Source organism: Perissodus microlepis, chromosome 22 (assembly GCF_051167445.1).
Source record: "Perissodus microlepis isolate ML-2025 ecotype Zambia chromosome 22, ASM5116744v1, whole genome shotgun sequence".
Classification (NCBI taxonomy): Eukaryota; Metazoa; Chordata; class Actinopteri; order Cichliformes; family Cichlidae; genus Perissodus; species Perissodus microlepis.
In genome coordinates, this window is record NC_140481.1 from 22,814,661 (window position 1) to 22,832,540 (window position 17,880).

The following is a 17,880-nucleotide window of genomic DNA, read 5'->3' on the forward strand; positions in this document are numbered from 1 at the left end:
TATTTAAATACTGTATAAGTACATAATTGAAGTACTTTTACTCCTTTATTTGTGTTTTCTTTCACACAAAACTACTTTCTGTCTAAAGTTTTTCAGCCGCCTCGGAGGAGTCATTTCTTAAGATTTTGCCCTTCAGAGAGCAAAGGCAGAGAGCAATTTCTCATAAACCCAACGAGCAGCTCCTCTTACAGCTGTCTGCACTGCACATAAAATTAGACCTCCAGACAGCCGTGCTGCAGACTCAGAGCAGTGGGCAAACTGGTGCTGAGATGAATCCCAGTTACAGTGACAGTGTTTACTTTGGTAAGAATGGAAAAGACTTAATATTCACCTTTTTTTTTTGGTGGATTAGCCTTGATTTTATTATTCAGGTGTGCTGCCAGTTGTTCCATTTATTCTTCATGTTTATTCAGGAACTTGCACGAGATGCAATCAAGCTGTCTACAGAGCAGGTCGAGCGTGTCAGGCGATGGGACGTTTATTCCACAGCGCGTGCTTCATCTGCAGCGTTTGCAGTGAGCTCTCCTCGTGTGAATGCATGTGATGTATAACGGTCTACATATTTAAGCTTTTGCATGTTTTCAGGTAAAACGCTCAGTGGCAAGCCTTTCTACACAGTGTCAGGGATGATATATTGTGAGGATGACTTTTTGGTAAGTATGTTCTTTTAATAGGTTGTAAAATGACAGATTAACTTTAATGCCTAATCTATTTGGGTGGTGGTGTTTTGCTGGTACTCGTGGTATTTTCTGCAGTTCTCTGGAGTTCATCCGTCCCCTGAAGTGTGTAACAGCTGTGGCTTTTTAATCACAGATGTGGTAACTATTAATTTATTTACTTAAACAGTACTGTGAAAAAGCATTTCCCCCCTTCCTGATCTTAGGTTTTTTTTTTCTATATTTGTCACGCACACATGTTTCAGATCATCAAATACATTTTAATATTAGAAAACAATACCCCAAATAAATATGCAGTTTTTAAATTACCTTTTCATTTATTAACGGATTAAAAGCTGTTCAACCTTGCCTGCCCTACATTTGACAACATTTATTTGGGAAAACTAAGTTCATTTAATTTTTTTACACTCAGGCCCGATTACTGCCCGACCTGCTGAATCAAGAAATCATCTGTCTGAGAGAGTGGAGAAAGATAAAAAAAAACAAAAAACAAAAAACCCTGAAATGTAACACATCATGTCACGATCTAAAGAAACAGCTGATGAACAAAGTCTCTGACATCTATCAGTCTGTAAAGGGTTACAAAGCCATTTCAAAGGCGTCTGGCATAAAACTAACACAGCATTTCATAGAAATGTTTTACTCAGGTTATCTTTGTCTAATATTAGAATTTGTTCGATGATTTGAAACATGTAAATGTGACAAATGTGCAAAGAAAATTAAGAAACCAGGAAGTGGTCAAATACTTTTTCTCAGCACTGTGAGTATATGTGTGGTGTCACATGCAAGAAACTGACATTACAATGGATGATCAGATCCTGCAGGCTCGTGGGAAACCCTACCACCCATCCTGCTTTCGCTGTGTCGTCTGCAGACAGAGCCTGGAGGATCAGCCTTTCGCTGTCGACTCACACCGCAGGATCTACTGTGTCAGCGACTACCACAGGTGGGTGTTTTATGTAGCAACAATAGTCCTTTTCAAGAGCAAAGGGGGAAACCCTGCCAGACAGGCTGAACAGGAGAAAACTCACACCTTTGTTGACTTCATGTTTTAACCTCTGTGAACTTTCACTGAAACTTCTTCACGGTTTCAGGGTCCAGGCTCCCCGCTGTGCTGCCTGCAGGTTGCCGATACTCCCAACAGAAGTGAGCTTCACAGAAATTATGCAAAATATTTGATCATTCAATTCACAGCAAATTATTTCACAAAGAAGCACTCTGAGTGCTTTGTTATCTCTTTTTTTTTCAGGGATCCACAGAGTCTATTCGAGTGACATCCTGTGACAGAAACTACCATGTAGAGTGCTACAGGCCTGGTGTTAACCTCATTTAACGAAGACAGATTCTGTGATACTTAATAAGATACCCTAATAAAGTCATTCACTCCTGCTATTTGTTTCTCCTTAGTTTTGTGTGTGGATCTGTGTCTCCTCTGATGCACCTCCACCTGTAGGCAGCATTCGCCGCACACTAGCACCACCTTGTGTCTAAATCGGGTACTACAACCACCTCCCATCTCCCGGAACTGTTCGCGATAAGCACTGATAATGGCGTCAGTCACGGTACGTGGCTTGGCTCTCTGCACTACGTCTTTGCTAAACTTTGCGTTTGTTTTCATATCCGGTGCAGATCTCATTCGGTTTGTCTCGTTTCGAGCCATTTACCATAACATCACGGGGGAGACGACACTCTGTCGAGGTAAGTTCCCGTAAGCGGCAGGCGGCCAGGAGCGATTACCAAACACTGGTGGAGGCGATATCTGTAAAACCTTTAAATACCTCATATACTTTTTGGCTATGGAAAAAATTACTGTAAAGGGTTATATAAATATAATTTAACGAATGTTAAATTCATATACGTCATATAATTCAATTATTACGTTCTCCTTATGTGCTGTAAATGCCACTGGGCGGCTGTTTAGAACCAGCGCCCGGCTAGCTCAGTCGGTAGAGCATGAGACTCTTAATCTCAGGGTCGTGGGTTCGAGCCCCACGTTGGGCGGTGAGATTTTTTTTTCTTATGTTTTTGTAGGGCTGTTTTTATTATTATGGCTATTTTATTCTGTTTACTAAAACGAAAATTATCATTACGGGCTTAAAAGCATAGTTTGCTTATCGCCAATATCAAATATCGACCAAAGGGCGAGTGTTTGAAAGATGATTTCAGGTGAGCAGGAATACTGGGTTTGTTAATTAGATTAATTAGCTATTCGTGGTAACGTTCGATTTTCTGTTTTGTTTTTTGTTTTTTTGTGGCATTTTCAATGAGTGCTTATTAACAGTAATTATGTTATTAGGATTGCCGTCAATTTTAAAGTGACGTTTTTTCCTCTGATTCCCCACGGCTAAGACTCCATACCATGGTCGGTGGCCCTGCGGGACAGCTCTGTTCTGAGGGCTCTTGCTGTGGATCTGGGGCTCCTGGCCCTCTTCATCGTGCAGCACAGCCTGCTGGCCTGGCTGCCTGTCAAACAGGCCCTGCAGTCAGTGCTGGGGCCCCTCAACAGGACGGCATACTGCTTCACCACAGCACTCGCCCTCCAGGTACAGCAGCGCCCTTTCTCTGAGTGTTTACTGTTACATAGAAGCATAACTTACTCCTCCCTTAGTGTTAATCACACCTTTCAGTGTGCATCATTGCTCTGTTTCCTGTGTTAGATCTTGATGCGTTACTGGCAGCCTGTGACTAACGCCCCCTGCCTGTGGTCAGTGCGTCAGGCACCCTGGAGTGTCTGGTTCCCCCTGCTCTGCTTCTCGCTGCACTTCCTCTGTTGGGCCATCATCTGCAGCATCCTCATGATCTTTGATTACCCAGAACTACTGGGCATCAAGCAGGTAGGGATCAAAAGAAAATGCACATGTTTGTGCTTTCAGATGCTGGAAAATCAGAGGTTGCTCAACTAAAAATACTAAAAAAAATCTATGATTACAGTTTGCTTTATTTGTGGTTGTTGATTACTGCTTGGTTAGTTGGTGTTCCTTAAAAGAATTAATTAACACCACTTTAAAATATTGTGCTGTTAAACAACAAGAAGCAAATGGATATTTACTGCACATATGCTCCCTGGCCATTTCATTAGGTACAGCTTTTCAACTGGTCAATAACAAAAATATCTAATCAGCCAATCACATGGCAGAAGCTCAGTGCATGTAGGCATGTAGACCTGCTGAAGTTCAAACTGAGCATCACATGGGGAGGAATTTCAAGGTTTTAATTTTCAGCACCCATCAGTATGAATCACAACCCTAATCAGTTTTCACTGTTGTGGCTGAGCAGGACTGAAAGATTTTACTGCACTGAGAAGTGAACCTCCGTCCCCAAATGTAAAGGCTTTCCTCCAGTAAAGCGGTGCTAGTGTGGTGCCAGTATTGCCTTGGTGCACACATTTTGACAATTTTGAGAACCAGCTTTTAAGAAGTGTCGCTGGGAGAATTTAGGGTTATTTTACATGGAAATGTTGATCTATCTGTGGGCTGCATCTGCCAGTCATCAGTGAATGTTTTCAGTTAGCCTCTTGAATACCTTGACACATTGCTGTGCGTCCAATCAAGTTGTTTTGAAAGAATTATGATGATAATAGCGTAACCTAGTCCCTCCTCAATGGGTGGACCAGTCTCAGTTAATCATTCACACAGCGGTTATTAACATCTATATGTTTCACCTGTTTCACCTGTCACCTGGTGCTCTGGGCCTTACTCCGTATTTAATGACTCTGACCCTTTCCACCACCATCTTATAATTACATTTTAATGAAATGCCCTTTTAATAAATCAATAGAGATTACAATACTGACCCAAGTAATCTGCATTACTTAGATCAGTAACTTCGGTGCTCCCGGAGGAGAGCGTGTGTATGGGCATGAATAAACTTCATTTACTGACTAACCTCCTCCCTCAGGTGTATTACGACTGTCTCGGATTGGGGGACCCCCTCTCTCACAAGTCGCCCCGTGCCCAGCGCCTCCTGTCCCACCTGCGCCACCCGGTGTGCCTGGAGCTGGGTGTGGTGCTGTGGCTCCTGCCGGCCTTATCCCTGGACAGGCTCCTGCTGGCGGGGGCTCTGTCGGCCTACCTGGCTCTGGCGCACTCTCTGGACAAACAGGATTTAGCCTACCTGTGCGTGCAGCTCAACAGTAAGATGCAGCTCTTTGCGCAGCCACACGGAGGCAGCGCCGACGCCACGCCCAACGAGGACACTGACGACCACAAGAAGAAGTGAAGCAGAGGTCGTCCCAGTGCTTTGATCTGAATCTGTCATAAATAATGTTTTAAAACTGACTACAAAAGAGTTTCTGTAGGCCTCTTGAGCCTGATGTCTGCTGATTTTGTCATTTCAAATGTATTTTATTACAGTTTATGCCATCGTGTGAAAACACAGCCGCCCCCCCCTGCTCGTACAGAGGTGTCAGTTTTCTTAAAACTACTAATTTTGATTAGGTTGAAACATTTTTATACTGAATATTTTTTAATAAATGAAATTGTTTTACTGTATAGTTTTACTGGCTGTTACAGTGCCCAAGACAAGTACATTAACACTGTGTTTCTCTGGAAGCTAATTTCAGGTTTATCTTTCCTTTGAAAAACGACGTTTCACTGAGATTTTACACTGGTAAAAGCTTTTTTCTTTTTCTGCTCTGTGACAGAACAAAGTGACAATGTTTCTGCTACAATGAATGTATCTCCTTCAACGCTTTTCCTTGACGGTGAGAACAAACCGATTGTTTAAAGACGTGAAGCTGAACGTATCGAACAAACTACTTTTAACGTTTATCATGCTTGATAAATAAGGTATTATCAAGGCAGCCAGTATTAGTATTAGTGGATTCTCAAAGTACTGTAATGTCTCATTTGGTATGTTTTTTTACACTAATGTTTTCCCCATGTGTGCCTTACTGTAATTACAGTGACAGCTTTCAGTATTTTTAAAAACATGTTAAATAAAAGTGGAAAGTTCACTTGTCCTGGTAAATTGTGTCTTTTTTTAGGTTTATTTTTTATTTTTATGAGTCAAGTTTTAAGAGTTTAAGGAGCAGATGTTTGATTTAAATTGTTGTTTGTTTGTTTTTATTTAATTTTAAAGCTGATATATCACAGATGAACTACAGCTTTAATAACCGAGCCAGGAGATGTTTTTTTGTTGTTGTTTTTATTTTATTTTACAGGGTATAGATCGATATATATGCTCACTGGCCAACTTATTGGGTACACCTGAGGGATTTTTGTAATTAGGGGAAAGTTTCATATCCATCTAAACGCTCTCGTGTTTATGAATATGAATAAACATGAATAACATTTTTGACTGTAGGTTTTCTACATCTGAGACGCTAGAAAATATTTTTTAAAAATAAAAATGCGAATAATCAGCAATGAAGATATTCCGGTAGTTTGGGGTACACACCTCTGTCAGTGGAGCTGATCGTGTTTGATCTGCTTCAATCAAGTCCCGCTGCAGCTCTGCATGCTGACACCACATCCCGTTTCACCGCCCTCCACCTCCACCGCTTTACCAATTAACCCTGCGGGACGCGGGGGTGAGCAAAGGCGGGGGAGGGCTGGTCAGTGGCCGGGCAGACGGCTGTGTGCTTTAAACGCCTTTTCTTAGGTCCGACAATATGGTGTGTGCCACTAAACTCTCCAGAGGGAATTGAATGTAATTATCGGATTAGAGCGCTGCAGCTCTCGAGCTGGAAATATTTACAACCGCACGGAGGACGGAGGTTTTTCTGCTCTGATCTCCACTCAGGTCCCGATATCGCTTGACTGGGTCACTGATCATTTTTTAAAAGTTGGGTTTTGACAGGACAGATTAATCTGTTCGTTACAGGCAAAGGAGGTTTTCCATGGTGGAGTAGACCGCTTTACGCACAAGTGGAGATGTAAAGTCGGCGTGGATGCAGTGATATTTTTGCCAAAACAAGAGTTTGGGTGAGTTATATTCAAAATTTTCATTAAATATGTTACAACTGAGGTTATGCATTATGTGCTGCGAGTTAATTCGATTACATGTGCTATTTTATTATCCTTTAACATGAACAGATAAATAGACTGCACTGTCAAATGTGTGCTTTAATGCCTACTTGGATGTAAATTAAACCTGCTAACATGTTACCATGAGGTGTAGTTGTTCCTCGGGTTTATGTGGCAAAACTTCTATTTTTGCATGTTTATTAGAAAGAAAATTGATAATATTTTATTCTTTGCAGAGGATTCCCAGAGGCTCTGAAGAGGAACCGTTTTATCCAAAAGTGGGCACCTTTTCTGTTATGTCTGTTTCCTCTCTGCCAGAATGGAAACAACTCCTTCTGGAGAAAAAGAGGAGAGAAGAGGAGGAGCGAGAGAGGAGGGAAAAAGAGGAGGAGGAGAAGTTTGCCAGCATGCCAGCTTGGAAGCGAGGGATCATCCAGAGAAGGAAGGCGAAGCAGGAGTATGTGGGTGACAGGGAGAAGGAGAGAGACGGCTGTCTGCTGCAAGTGGATGTCAGATCTCCTTCTGATGGTCTGAGTGACACAGACAGCTTCGTAACAGTTAATCTGGGAAGCGAACTGTCGCTCAGTCCAGATCCAGGCCAGTGGCTGGATGCAGATCCCAAACCAGTGAGCCAGGTGTCTGTAGAAACAATAGTTCCAGTCCATGAAAATCCATTTATTCTCACGCAGAGTGCATGGAGGAAGAGCAGGGATGGAGAAACAGGGAACGAGCCAGAAGTTAAGGAGAGAGATAAATTAAGCCCCAGGAGTCAAGATGGGGAGCTGGGGAGAGGACGAGATATAGAGCTGAAAAAAGAGAGGTTTAGGGACTTGAGTGAGGGGAGGGGAAAAGACAGGAGCAGGGATAGGAGCCAAGGAAGAGAAAGAGAGAATAGCAGGGAGGGGTGTCAAAAGGAAAAAAGCCAGCTGAAGGAGTTGGTTAAGGATGCAGTCAGGGAGCAGGAATTTCTTAAAGTTAGAAAAGACACAGAGGAAAAAGAAACCCCTTCACCCACTTCTTCGCTTTCCCCTCTTATTCCGTGTCTTCGGACCATCAGAGCTGACAATATCATCATCATCGAGCAGGACAGGAAGGGCAGCGATGAGAGAAAGGGTAGATGGAGGGAGGCAGAGCGGGAGAAGCTCGAGGAGGATCAGCCGGAGAAGAAAGGGGTGAAGATGGACCTAAGGGAGATTCTGGCTGGAGGAGGGAGTGTCACTGAGATCCGAGCCTCTGAAGTTCTTATTATAAAGCCCTCAACCTGCCCTGAAGAGAGGAGTGCAGGGGGAAAAGGGAGAGAGGATGGGGAGATGAAGGGCAGCATGGATGCAAGAAGGGAGAGCATAGGCAGGGAGCTGAGAATAGATGTGTCCTGGCTGAGAGAGAAAGAGAAGGAGAAACCATGGGGCCAGGCAACAGTTATTAATAAAGACAGCAGAAAGGACAGCTTGGATGATAATGTTTTTGTGGAGAGAGGAGGGAGGGTCAGTCAGCTGCTGAGTAAATTCGGAGAGCACCCCAAGCCTCCATCCCGATCCAAAAGCTCAGATAATTTCCTTGAGCCAGGGAGGAGAAAATACTCAGGAGATCAGGATGAGCAGCAGTCCGAGGAGAGGAAGGCAGATGGAAAGAATACGCTGCTAAAAGGTGTCCCAAAACGCTCGTTTAGCTTCTCCGATCGAGTCATCTGCGCTAAGGAGAATGGGATAGGTGACGAAGGGTTTTACGAGAGAAAACTTCGCGAGAGGATTCACTCAGAGAGCGTGGCGCCATGGGTAGATGTAGCTGCCTTAAGGAGGGAAACCACAGCGAAGATGGGGTGTGCACGACTTCTAGAGAGAGACAGATTTGGAAAGCACAGAGTAAAAACTGAAGACTTTGGTATACAGCTTAAGAAAGTCGAGTTTGTTGACAGGAGGGCCACGGAGAAGGTCGGCGATGCAGACGGGGATGTGGGGTTCACGGTGGCCTCAGTTAAAAACACGGAGGGAATATCATTTGCTAGGAGAGTGCCGATTAGGCAGGATGGGAAAGCAAGAGCTGACAGAGAGGTGAAGCGACCGGCAGGTGAGAAGAGTTTAGAAAGGGAGGTGAATGTAGACAAAGATTCAGAGGGAGGGGGAGAGATTGAGGTGAAAGTTTGTGAGAAAACAGATTCTCAAAAAGAAGATGGACTAGAGAGCTCACCCGAAACAAGCAACGTTGATGCTGAGAGTCACTGCAGACATGATTCGGCTTTTACTGAGTGCTCCAGTTTAGGCTCTACAATTCCAGACAGGGCCCTCCATAAAGGTGCAGACTGGAGACTACAAGGACCTTACCTAACACAGTCTGTTTTATCCCCACATACTGAGGATCTAATAAGTAAAATAGAAAAAATAGGAGACACAACCTTTTATAGCAACAAAGACAGCAAAGAGGAGGTGCAAGCAGCAGGATCAGAAAACCTCAGTTATGATTCGACCCCCAGATCTCCGAAAAGGAGCGCACCCACCGGGAACCCTCCAGGCCCCGTGGAGATTCAGATTCCCAGGACTGTGTTTTATGTTGCAGAAGAAGTGGTGGAGAAAATAAAGCCTGGGTGTCAACGCAGCGAGGGGCAAGACTGTCATGGAGGTCGACAGGTCGAGAGGAGGGATAGCTGGAGGATTGGGAAGCCCTTAAGCCGCATAGAGTCTCTGCGAGAGAAAATCAGACAGAGAGAGCTGGAGAAACAGCGACAGGGTGAAGGGAGTGAAGCTGCAGAGATTAGTGATACTCAGACAGCGGGGGACAGGTACGAGGAGAGGGGAACTGAAATAGAAAAACAGTGGGAAGCTACAGCACACGTGCAGAAGAGGCCGGCCGAAACAGAGCAGGGACAGGAAGAAGCAGCGGCGCAGACATCCGCGGCTGCGTTTGACGTCACGCAGGAAGTCGGCGTGTTGAAAACCTGCCCTCAGCTTCCTGTTTCTGTCCTACTGTCACAAACTGTCAGAGGAGAGGAAGTGATAAGCGAGTGTACCGCCAGGGCCTCCGAAGCTACCTCCGAAGCCCTCCAGATATCTGAGGATGAGGACGACCCAGTGAAACATGTAGAAGAGCCGCAAAGGCGCGACAGGGGCCGAAACGCAAGCACAGAAGAAGAACAGGAGGAGGAGGAAGGAAAGGAGCTCTCCGAGGAGGAGGTAGAGGAATACACATCACCTCTCGATTCTACACAATCTCTCTCTCCTTCGCCGCCTCTTCCCAACTCTCTCGCAGCCATGAGTCGGATCTACAACTTGGAAACCGTGGGTTCGAGGTCGGGCTTGTATTTGAGGGACAGGACAGTGGACATCTCATCGTCTGTGCACCTTGTTAAAGTGAAGCCAATCATATCGAACTCACAGCAGGGGGACAACAAAGCATTTACAGGCGATGACATTAGTGGGGTTCAGACAATACAGCAGCAGATTGAGCAGTTTCAGCTGAAAGAGCAGGAAGCGCAAAACTCTTCGTCAAATACCTCCCTGAAGGACAGAGAGACGAAGGGGCAACAAAGAGTGTTAAAGCAACAGAGAAAGGACGATTTTCGGACCCAGCAGATAAAGGACGACCTCAAAGCACATCAGATAAAGGACGATGTTAAAACCCAGGAGAAGGATCAGGAAACACCAGACCTCAACCCCAAAGTGTCTCCTCATCACGCTTGTTCTCCCACACCTCAGGCCAAACAAACTATCACAGTCACCCCCTCATATCTCAGGACCCAATCCCCAGACAACTCCCTGAAAGCCACAGATTGTGCCCCGACCCCGGCTTCTTCCCCAAGCTCGCCATCTCCTGCCCAGTCTCCGAGTGTGTCTCCGTCACCCACCCAGACACCTGTGCTCTTTTCTATCAGGAGTGCCTCCGGGGGCCAAGTGAAGCGAGGCGCCACCATCACAATCACACCAAAAAGGGCAACGGGATCCGCAGCACGGCCCTCGGCGTCCACATCAACCCCAGCGAAGACCCCACACCAGCAGCAGCAGACTCAGACGGTGTCAACCCCCACAAAGACACCACCACAGCAGCAGCAGGGCCAGACAGTGTCAACCCCCGCAAAGACACCACCACAGCAGCAGCAGGGCCAGGCAGTGTCAACCTCCGCGAAGACAACACCACAGCAGCAGACCCAGACAGCCCCCGCTGTGACTGAGCCGGGGAAGAAGAAGTATCCAACTGTGGAGGAAATTGTGGTGATCGGTGGATATCAGAACCTGGAGAAGTCGTGTCTGGTCAAGAATAGAGGGACCCCAAAAAAGGTGAGTGGAAACTGTGTTGTTACTTTGTTACTTTGTTTTAACATGTCCCCACATGCTTTCTAAAGTTTATCAGACATACACCAACGTTTATCACCTGCTGTCACCTGCACGATGGGCCTCGCCATCAAGCCTTTTCACCGAGAGAACATCCCTTTCCACTGAGTACAGTTGCAGAGACCGACCTAAGCTGGTTAAGGCTTTATCAAGCACGACATCTTGATTCTTAGCCATGAAGTCCTCAAGTGATCTCCTTTGCCATTTGCTTGTGCGGTCTCGTGCTGTGCAGATTTTTGACTTTCATCCTGTGATAACGGTTTCTACATATCACACTTTACACGCTTAAGTAAAATTGTATTTGGGTGATTTATTATCATTAAAAAGAAGCATGCAAACCCACAGATGGATAAAGGAAAGTGCTTGATGATTGGTGTTAACTGGACTCACTTAAATGCTTCATAGTCATCTGCAGAGACGGTTGACAGTAATGTTGCAGGCTTCACTGGAGAGAAAAAAAAAAAAGCTAAATAGGAAGCCGCAGTGACAGACATCCTCTCTCTATATAATTTTTTTTTTTTTGCATTTTCTCTACCTACATAACATGACCTTTTATCTCTGTGAATACATGCGATACCACACCTGCGTCCACAGTGGACCTGTAAATTAATTTTCCTGGAGTTCATGTTAAATGTTCTGTTTCCTCTTTTTAACTTCTGTGAATCCGAGCAGGAGGGGGAAGGCATAGTTGCTCTGCAGGGCAGAAAAAAAATTTTTTTTTTTCACCATCCTGTAATGATAAATCTGGCTGTATTGACAGTTTTCACTGCCTATTAGAAGAATGTGATTGGTGGTAACCCCCTTCAGTCTGCTTCCTCGTTCCCTTGTACCAGTTCAGTTGTTTCTGTTGAGTCAGCTTCTCACACAAATCTCCCTTTGTGTTTTCTTGGCTGTTTCCTACCAGGGGTTTGGTAGTTAGACCAGAGTCTTGGCAGACAGTTTTTGACCACGCTGCCCTCCCACTGTATACGCTGACAGCAGGCCGCCAACTACGAGCTCGATGTGCGTGAGATGGGAAAGAAAGCGAGGCAGGGTTTTGCAGACAGATCAAAGGGCGGCTCACTGGCAGAGAAGTCGCAAGGAAGGAAAACTGACATTTTTGACAGTCATACTGAGAGGATTAAAGTCTTGTTATTTGGTCTGATAGAAACTCCCTGTCACGCTGCATGTTTTTGCTCACTTCCTCTTTTAAGACTTCCTCCAAGCACGACAAAGAGCCCGACACAGGGAAGTGACGCGGTGCCCATTTTTAAATTGCCAAATGCGACTCTAATGCTCAACTGTTGCATTACCGGACCACCTGTAACCTAAAGCATGAAAATGAAAGTTCCCAAATAGCATTACTGTGGCCTTTAATTAGATAAATAATCATGCATTCTCTGCATGCATCTCTATAATAAGTCGTGTAATCCCTGCCTGCATGTATAAGCACCGCCCTCCTTAGCCTCTGTGAGTGATGACCACTGAGTGATTCTCTGACCACCTGTCGCTCTCACGTTGATGCCCTACAGACAGTTTGACGTCAGGCTTCCTTCCCTTCCCCCCTCATGTCACAGGGCAAGAGGCTCATCTGCTTTCTCATCTAAGTTTTCTTTTCATATGTGCACTTTTTTTTTGTTTTCTAGCATAAAATATGTCCAGGAGTGGTAGATATCCTTCTTTATGCTGCTAAGATGTGGCCTTAAACATGGCTGTCACATGTTATCAAATGGAGCAGTGCACTTTTGAGAATCTGAAGTCAAGTATTACTTGATAAACTTTCTTCTTTATGGCTCTTTTTCTTGCTCTTTTCCCATCCCTGTGTCGCCGGGTGCCTCTGCTGTCCCGCTGTGCCTGGGTTAATCGGGTTCAGGGAGGAAGGATTAGCCTACTGTGCCTCAGCATGCCAGCTTCTCTAACCCAGAGCTGTTTTGTGCTCCGTCCACATTTAGTGCAAAGCCGTTATCGTGCACATCACGTCTGCGCTTCTGGGTGTGTTTGCTGCACGTTCAGGCTTCAGAGCTGAGATGCTGTCGTTATAAAACGTGCTGTGTGGGGATGCGCTGGCGTTTTACACCACACCGGCCTTCGAATAAACAAACTCAAACACCCGTCAGGCCAGGCAGGGGCCTTGTTCTCCTTTTCAGCAGTTTAAGAGAAGTGGCAAACCAAAACTTCAGTTTCAGCTTCTTAGGCTGAATATGCATCAGAATTAGTTATCAATGAGTGCATGAAGGGTTCAGCCAGTAAGTCCTTCTACAGACGGTGTATTTCTGCTGTGTTAAGCCCCGTGCTGTCACTTAAAATTACACTGACAGCATCCAAACCTCGCTGACACTGAAACCTTCTCCAGGTCTGCAGTGTGTTTACATGATGAACAAACAGCTTGCTAAAGGAACACCGACATTTTCCCTGTAATAATTCCACTTTTACTGCAGCATTACTGCAAATCTGTAATGTGAAGGTTTTCGCTACAATACTATATTTTTTAACAAGCATGTAAAAGCGTATTAGCTTAAATGTAATTCATCAAAAGCATAACCACGCCTTTCTGTATTCACTTTTGCAGGGGAAGGTGTGTTTTAACGAGGTCAAGCTGGAGCAGGTGTGTGAGTACCCATCGGAGGCCCTCATGCAGTTCTTCAATCCCCACTCTCAGGACCTGGGGAGCGCGGAGAGGCTGCAGGATGAGGAGGTGCAGGAGGAGCAGGGTGATGGGGAGGGGGGAGCGGTCGTGGTGAAGAATACGAGGAGTACGGGAACTGCAACGGGACCGCGTGTAATAGATGTGAGTCACTTACCCCCACGGCTCAGAAAACACAACGTTTAGTGAGGTCTTTTTCGGCCTTACTGACACCCTGATAAACTCTGTGGGTTTGGATTTCATGAAGGATAACATGCTGAATTTTGGTTTATGGTCAGAAGAAGGCTGAGTGCCTCAAGCTTGAGCTTGTCTTATAACTCGCGAATCCCAAACCAACAATGTATTGATCCTAACAAGAAAGCCTGACATTATGCTTCTTCATTGTTTACCACTGACACAAAATTCATGATGTTTCCTCAGTAGGAAAAGAATGGGCACTGTAGTTTTTCTAAGAGACTCCAAATGTGTACAAATTCACAAATAAAAATACTTGTGTGCTAAAAACCACAGTGCCCAGCTTTTTAGGAAATTTCTGAAGGAAAAATGGTGACTAAATGTCTCTTCAGTAATGTAAAGATGTCTTTATATGAGTCTGAAACCAGATGCTCATTTGTTAATGTTTTGTCAGTCACATGTTGTTACCCAGGAGCGTACCCCAGAACCTCCTTTCTGACTCATAAAATGACCAAAAATGCTAAAATGAACTTAAAGTTTGTTCAGAGCCATGTAATAACAAGATTAGTTATTGTAGGGTGACCAACCGTCCTCTTTTCACTGGACATGTCCCCTTTTCATGTTCTGTCCGGTGCGTCCGGGGGGGATTTTCGAGATTGATAAAAATGTCCGGGTTTTCCTATATTCAGACAGAGGACCCATGTGTGTGACGTCATCCCCGAACTGCTGCTTTGTGAGCGCTTGTTCTGCGCTCACAGACGGGACAGACAGCACGCAGCAATGCGCCTAATGATGTTTAAAAGATCCCAAAGCGCAAGTGCATCTTTTCAGACGAACTGCAAAAGAAATTTCCCTCATACCGACCCAGTACTAGTAATTTTTCTTATGCAGATGAGGCGTTATTTCTGTACCATTATTTAATTCCAGAGGCTTTTAAGTTTTTTTTTTGCACTTGTTGACTTGCAAAAGCCTATATGACATATTTTATTTTGACAATTCATTAACCACACAGAGAAGGCATCGTTTAAATATGTTAAATATATTTCTTTAAGCAAGTTCTTCATGACTAGCCAAGTGTCCTCTTTTTTGGAAATCAAAATATGGTCACCCTAAGTTATTGTTCTATTAAAATAACATACATACACATTCCTTGCAATATTGTTCATCCATGTTTGCTGAATTACTACCCTTAGCATTTTGTCGCCAATATTTACATAATATTATTAAATAAGATTTACTGAAGGGGCAAAAAGGCTTTTCAAGTTAGCTAGCTGCTAGCTTTGCTGCTAAGGGGAGAGTGACGTTAAAAATATACATTTCTAAACATTTAATAAATGCTGGCAGGTCATTCTTCTGTACTGGAGACATGTATATTTCTCCTGTCACTGTTGTGGATTTTACATAATTTCCCTAGAGTTATTGAAAAATGTTTCTAGGAGTTATTGTGCAAACTAGCAGCTAGCACACTAGCTGCTAGTCAGCGCATCTGTTAGCTTGGTTGCTAACCTAGCAGTATATCATTTTTGTTTAGTTGGGTTTTTTTTTTCCTTTTTTTTTTTTTTTTTTTTTTTAAATATATGAACTGTCTGCAAGGGTAGTTAGTCCAACAGAAGAGGAGGTTAAATGAAGGTTAGAAAATATAGGAAATAAAAATATACCTTAACTGTACAAACTGACCAAATTTGAATATCTTGTAAACAGCAGCTGGTTGGAAATGAGGGCAAGCTTGGTAAAATGAAACTTTTGCAAATAAAAATCACAAAGAAATGGTTAAGATTTTTAAATTCAATGCTACTGTAAATACTAGAGAGCAAATGGAAAGGTAAAATTGCATTTATGGCTCTCACAAAGCTATAAATGTTACCTTTGGTGAATGGGAATACCTCAAAATACAAACTAAAATGACATAAAGACCCTAGATTCACCATATTTACCTTCCATCTCCGTCTCTATTTTTCAGATGAGTCTTGCCCTCGATAGAAGCCAGTCACCTTCGCCAAAATTACCCATCTGATGAGGTCACCACCATTTTATTGAACAATATTGTTGTTTTTTGGTCTGTTTTGATCATTTTTTAATTGTGTTTGTTATTACTTGTGGTGTTTTGTTTTCTCTAGTATCAGGATGAATAAGGGACCAAATAATTGTGTTTACTTCATGGATAAAGTCACCTAGTTTATTTTCAGGGAAACTGAGGGAAAGTGACATGAATGTAGTAGCATGTAACCCCTCAGCGGTGCACTGCTGGGTGATGAAGGATCACTTGTCTATGCAATATAATGAAACAGATAAGAGTTATATTTTCTAGGTAATATATATATATGATAGTTTCTTTTATGTTAATGTCCTTCTTAATTTAAGTCAGCACTGCCTCATCACAGAAAAAGAAGAACTCTTGATGTTTGTATCATCTGACTTCATGTGCCTGCTGGAATTGCCCATACAGATGATCTGAAGATCTGTTAATGTGTTTTGCTTGAAGCCTTTCAGAAAACGCTCCTCTCAGCAGGTGTTATGTGTTGCATGAACGGGTTTTGGTGCAATGTGTGAGGTGATGAAAGTTTTAATTGTTTTTAAATTGGAGTTAAATGGAATTTTATTGTTGCATGAACAACCGCTGTGCAAAAAATGGTTTTGTATTGTTATTTTTCTCGGGTGGAGGTGGAGACTGAGAGGAAGTCCCTGAGAGGACAAAGAGCAAACTGAAACTTCATATTACAGCTGATATCTGACTTTCAGCTGTGCACCATTTATAATCTTGTTATCTTTTGTAATTGAGCGTTTTGATTGGTAAAAGAAGTTGCAAATTCTGTGATTGAAGAACCTGACTTCAAAAGAAAAAAAACTAATAAACATTACTGAAAAGTGTGTTGGCTCCTCTTTTTTTGTCTGGATACAAACAGACTTTTTTCTGCTTTTCCGTGTCCAATCGGAGTGGTTCCCCTCAAAATGTTCTCAGGAAATCAATTACAATATCGCCTACATAAATACATAAGTTAATAAAAATATAGTATTAAGCCTTTTGCTCAGTAAATAATCTCCTCTGTTTCACTTTAGCTATGCTGGAGTTTCCAGTTGTATCACATGAGCTTGATAACAAATTTCACACTTTTCTCAATGCTGTAATTTCATTTTCATTTGCATTACACTCACTCGCTCCTTTGGTGTTAGTACTAGTGCCAGCACCTAGTTAGACCCCCTTTTTGCCTTTAGGACTGCCTTAATTCTTTCACTCAGTTGAGTTTGCACATCAGTGATGAGCTTTATGATATGGTCAGTAGATGGATACACTGTGGTCATAAAGGGACGGACATGGTTAGGAATAATGCTCAGGTAGACTGTGGTGTTTACATGATTCTCACGGTACCAAAGAACACAAAGTTGACCAAGAAAATATACCCCACACTATTGCACCACCATCACCAACTCAGCTGTTAATACAAGTGACACATTTTTATGTAGCCCACTATTTGACTCATGTTTCATATATTAAACTCGATCAATTTGGTTTATTTTATTTTAGAGCTGACTCCTTTGATACCACTTTGGTGCAGTTATTAGTCTCCTCATTTTACTTGCTAGATTCAGTTCAGTTTCTAATATCTGGAAATATTTTATTTTCTTTTTATTAGTTTCAGTGTTTTTTTCTTTTGGTCTTTTTAGTTATTATAATATGGAATATGGTATTTGTCATCGTTGTGGTCCCTGGGTCTTGAACCCAGGGCTTTGAGTTTGCTGTCAGTTCATTATTTCTTCTGGAATTTGAGAAGTAATTTAAGTTCATTGTTTTCTGTTAATAGTGTTTGTATTTCCTGGCAATATCTTCTGATGCCTGGTATCGGTTCCTTATTTGTTTTGGTTTTTTGTGCCTGTAGTCCTTTGTTTGCTTATGACTTTTGGTTTATTTGCTCTCTTTTGGTGTTCCTACTCTGTTCTGTGGTTGTCTCTGCATCTCTGTGGTAATTTCACATGTGAGTCTGTCATCTTTTTAGTTACGTCCTGTCTTAGATTGCTGGTCTTTCGTATCGAGTTTAACATCCTTTGTCTTGTCATCTCTTATTTGTTCCCTTCCTTAGTGTCCCAGGCTTGTCTGCATTTGTCCTTTGCCTTCCCAGTTC

The 17,880-nt window shown here is 43.2% G+C and overlaps 3 protein-coding genes and 1 non-coding gene across 4 annotated transcripts; all 4 read left to right on the forward strand.

Moving 5' to 3' along the window:
- Positions 1-121: 121 nt before the first annotated feature.
- limd1b (LIM domains containing 1b) lies at positions 122-2,010 on the forward strand. Its single transcript, XM_084918651.1, has 7 exons — positions 122-303; positions 414-515; positions 586-653; positions 756-818; positions 1,493-1,623; positions 1,772-1,823; positions 1,927-2,010. The coding sequence occupies exons 1-7, from the start codon at positions 270-272 to the stop codon at positions 2,008-2,010; spliced, it is 534 nt and encodes a 177-aa protein (XP_084774777.1). The 5' UTR covers positions 122-269.
- A 174-nt stretch (positions 2,011-2,184) lies between these two features.
- nrm (nurim) lies at positions 2,185-5,631 on the forward strand. Its single transcript, XM_084920143.1, has 4 exons — positions 2,185-2,375; positions 3,027-3,220; positions 3,335-3,511; positions 4,575-5,631. The coding sequence occupies exons 1-4, from the start codon at positions 2,225-2,227 to the stop codon at positions 4,893-4,895; spliced, it is 843 nt and encodes a 280-aa protein (XP_084776269.1). The 5' UTR covers positions 2,185-2,224; the 3' UTR covers positions 4,896-5,631.
- Positions 2,606-2,678, forward strand: trnak-cuu (transfer RNA lysine (anticodon CUU)). Its single transcript has one exon. It is a non-coding gene; the product is annotated as a tRNA-Lys (tRNA).
- A 586-nt stretch (positions 5,632-6,217) lies between the features above and the next one.
- On the forward strand, positions 6,218-17,221 carry ppp1r18 (protein phosphatase 1, regulatory subunit 18). Its single transcript, XM_084919922.1, has 4 exons — positions 6,218-6,601; positions 6,880-10,911; positions 13,514-13,732; positions 15,723-17,221. The coding sequence occupies exons 2-4, from the start codon at positions 6,940-6,942 to the stop codon at positions 15,774-15,776; spliced, it is 4,245 nt and encodes a 1,414-aa protein (XP_084776048.1). The 5' UTR covers positions 6,218-6,601; positions 6,880-6,939; the 3' UTR covers positions 15,777-17,221.
- The last annotated feature ends 659 nt before the right edge of the window (positions 17,222-17,880 follow it).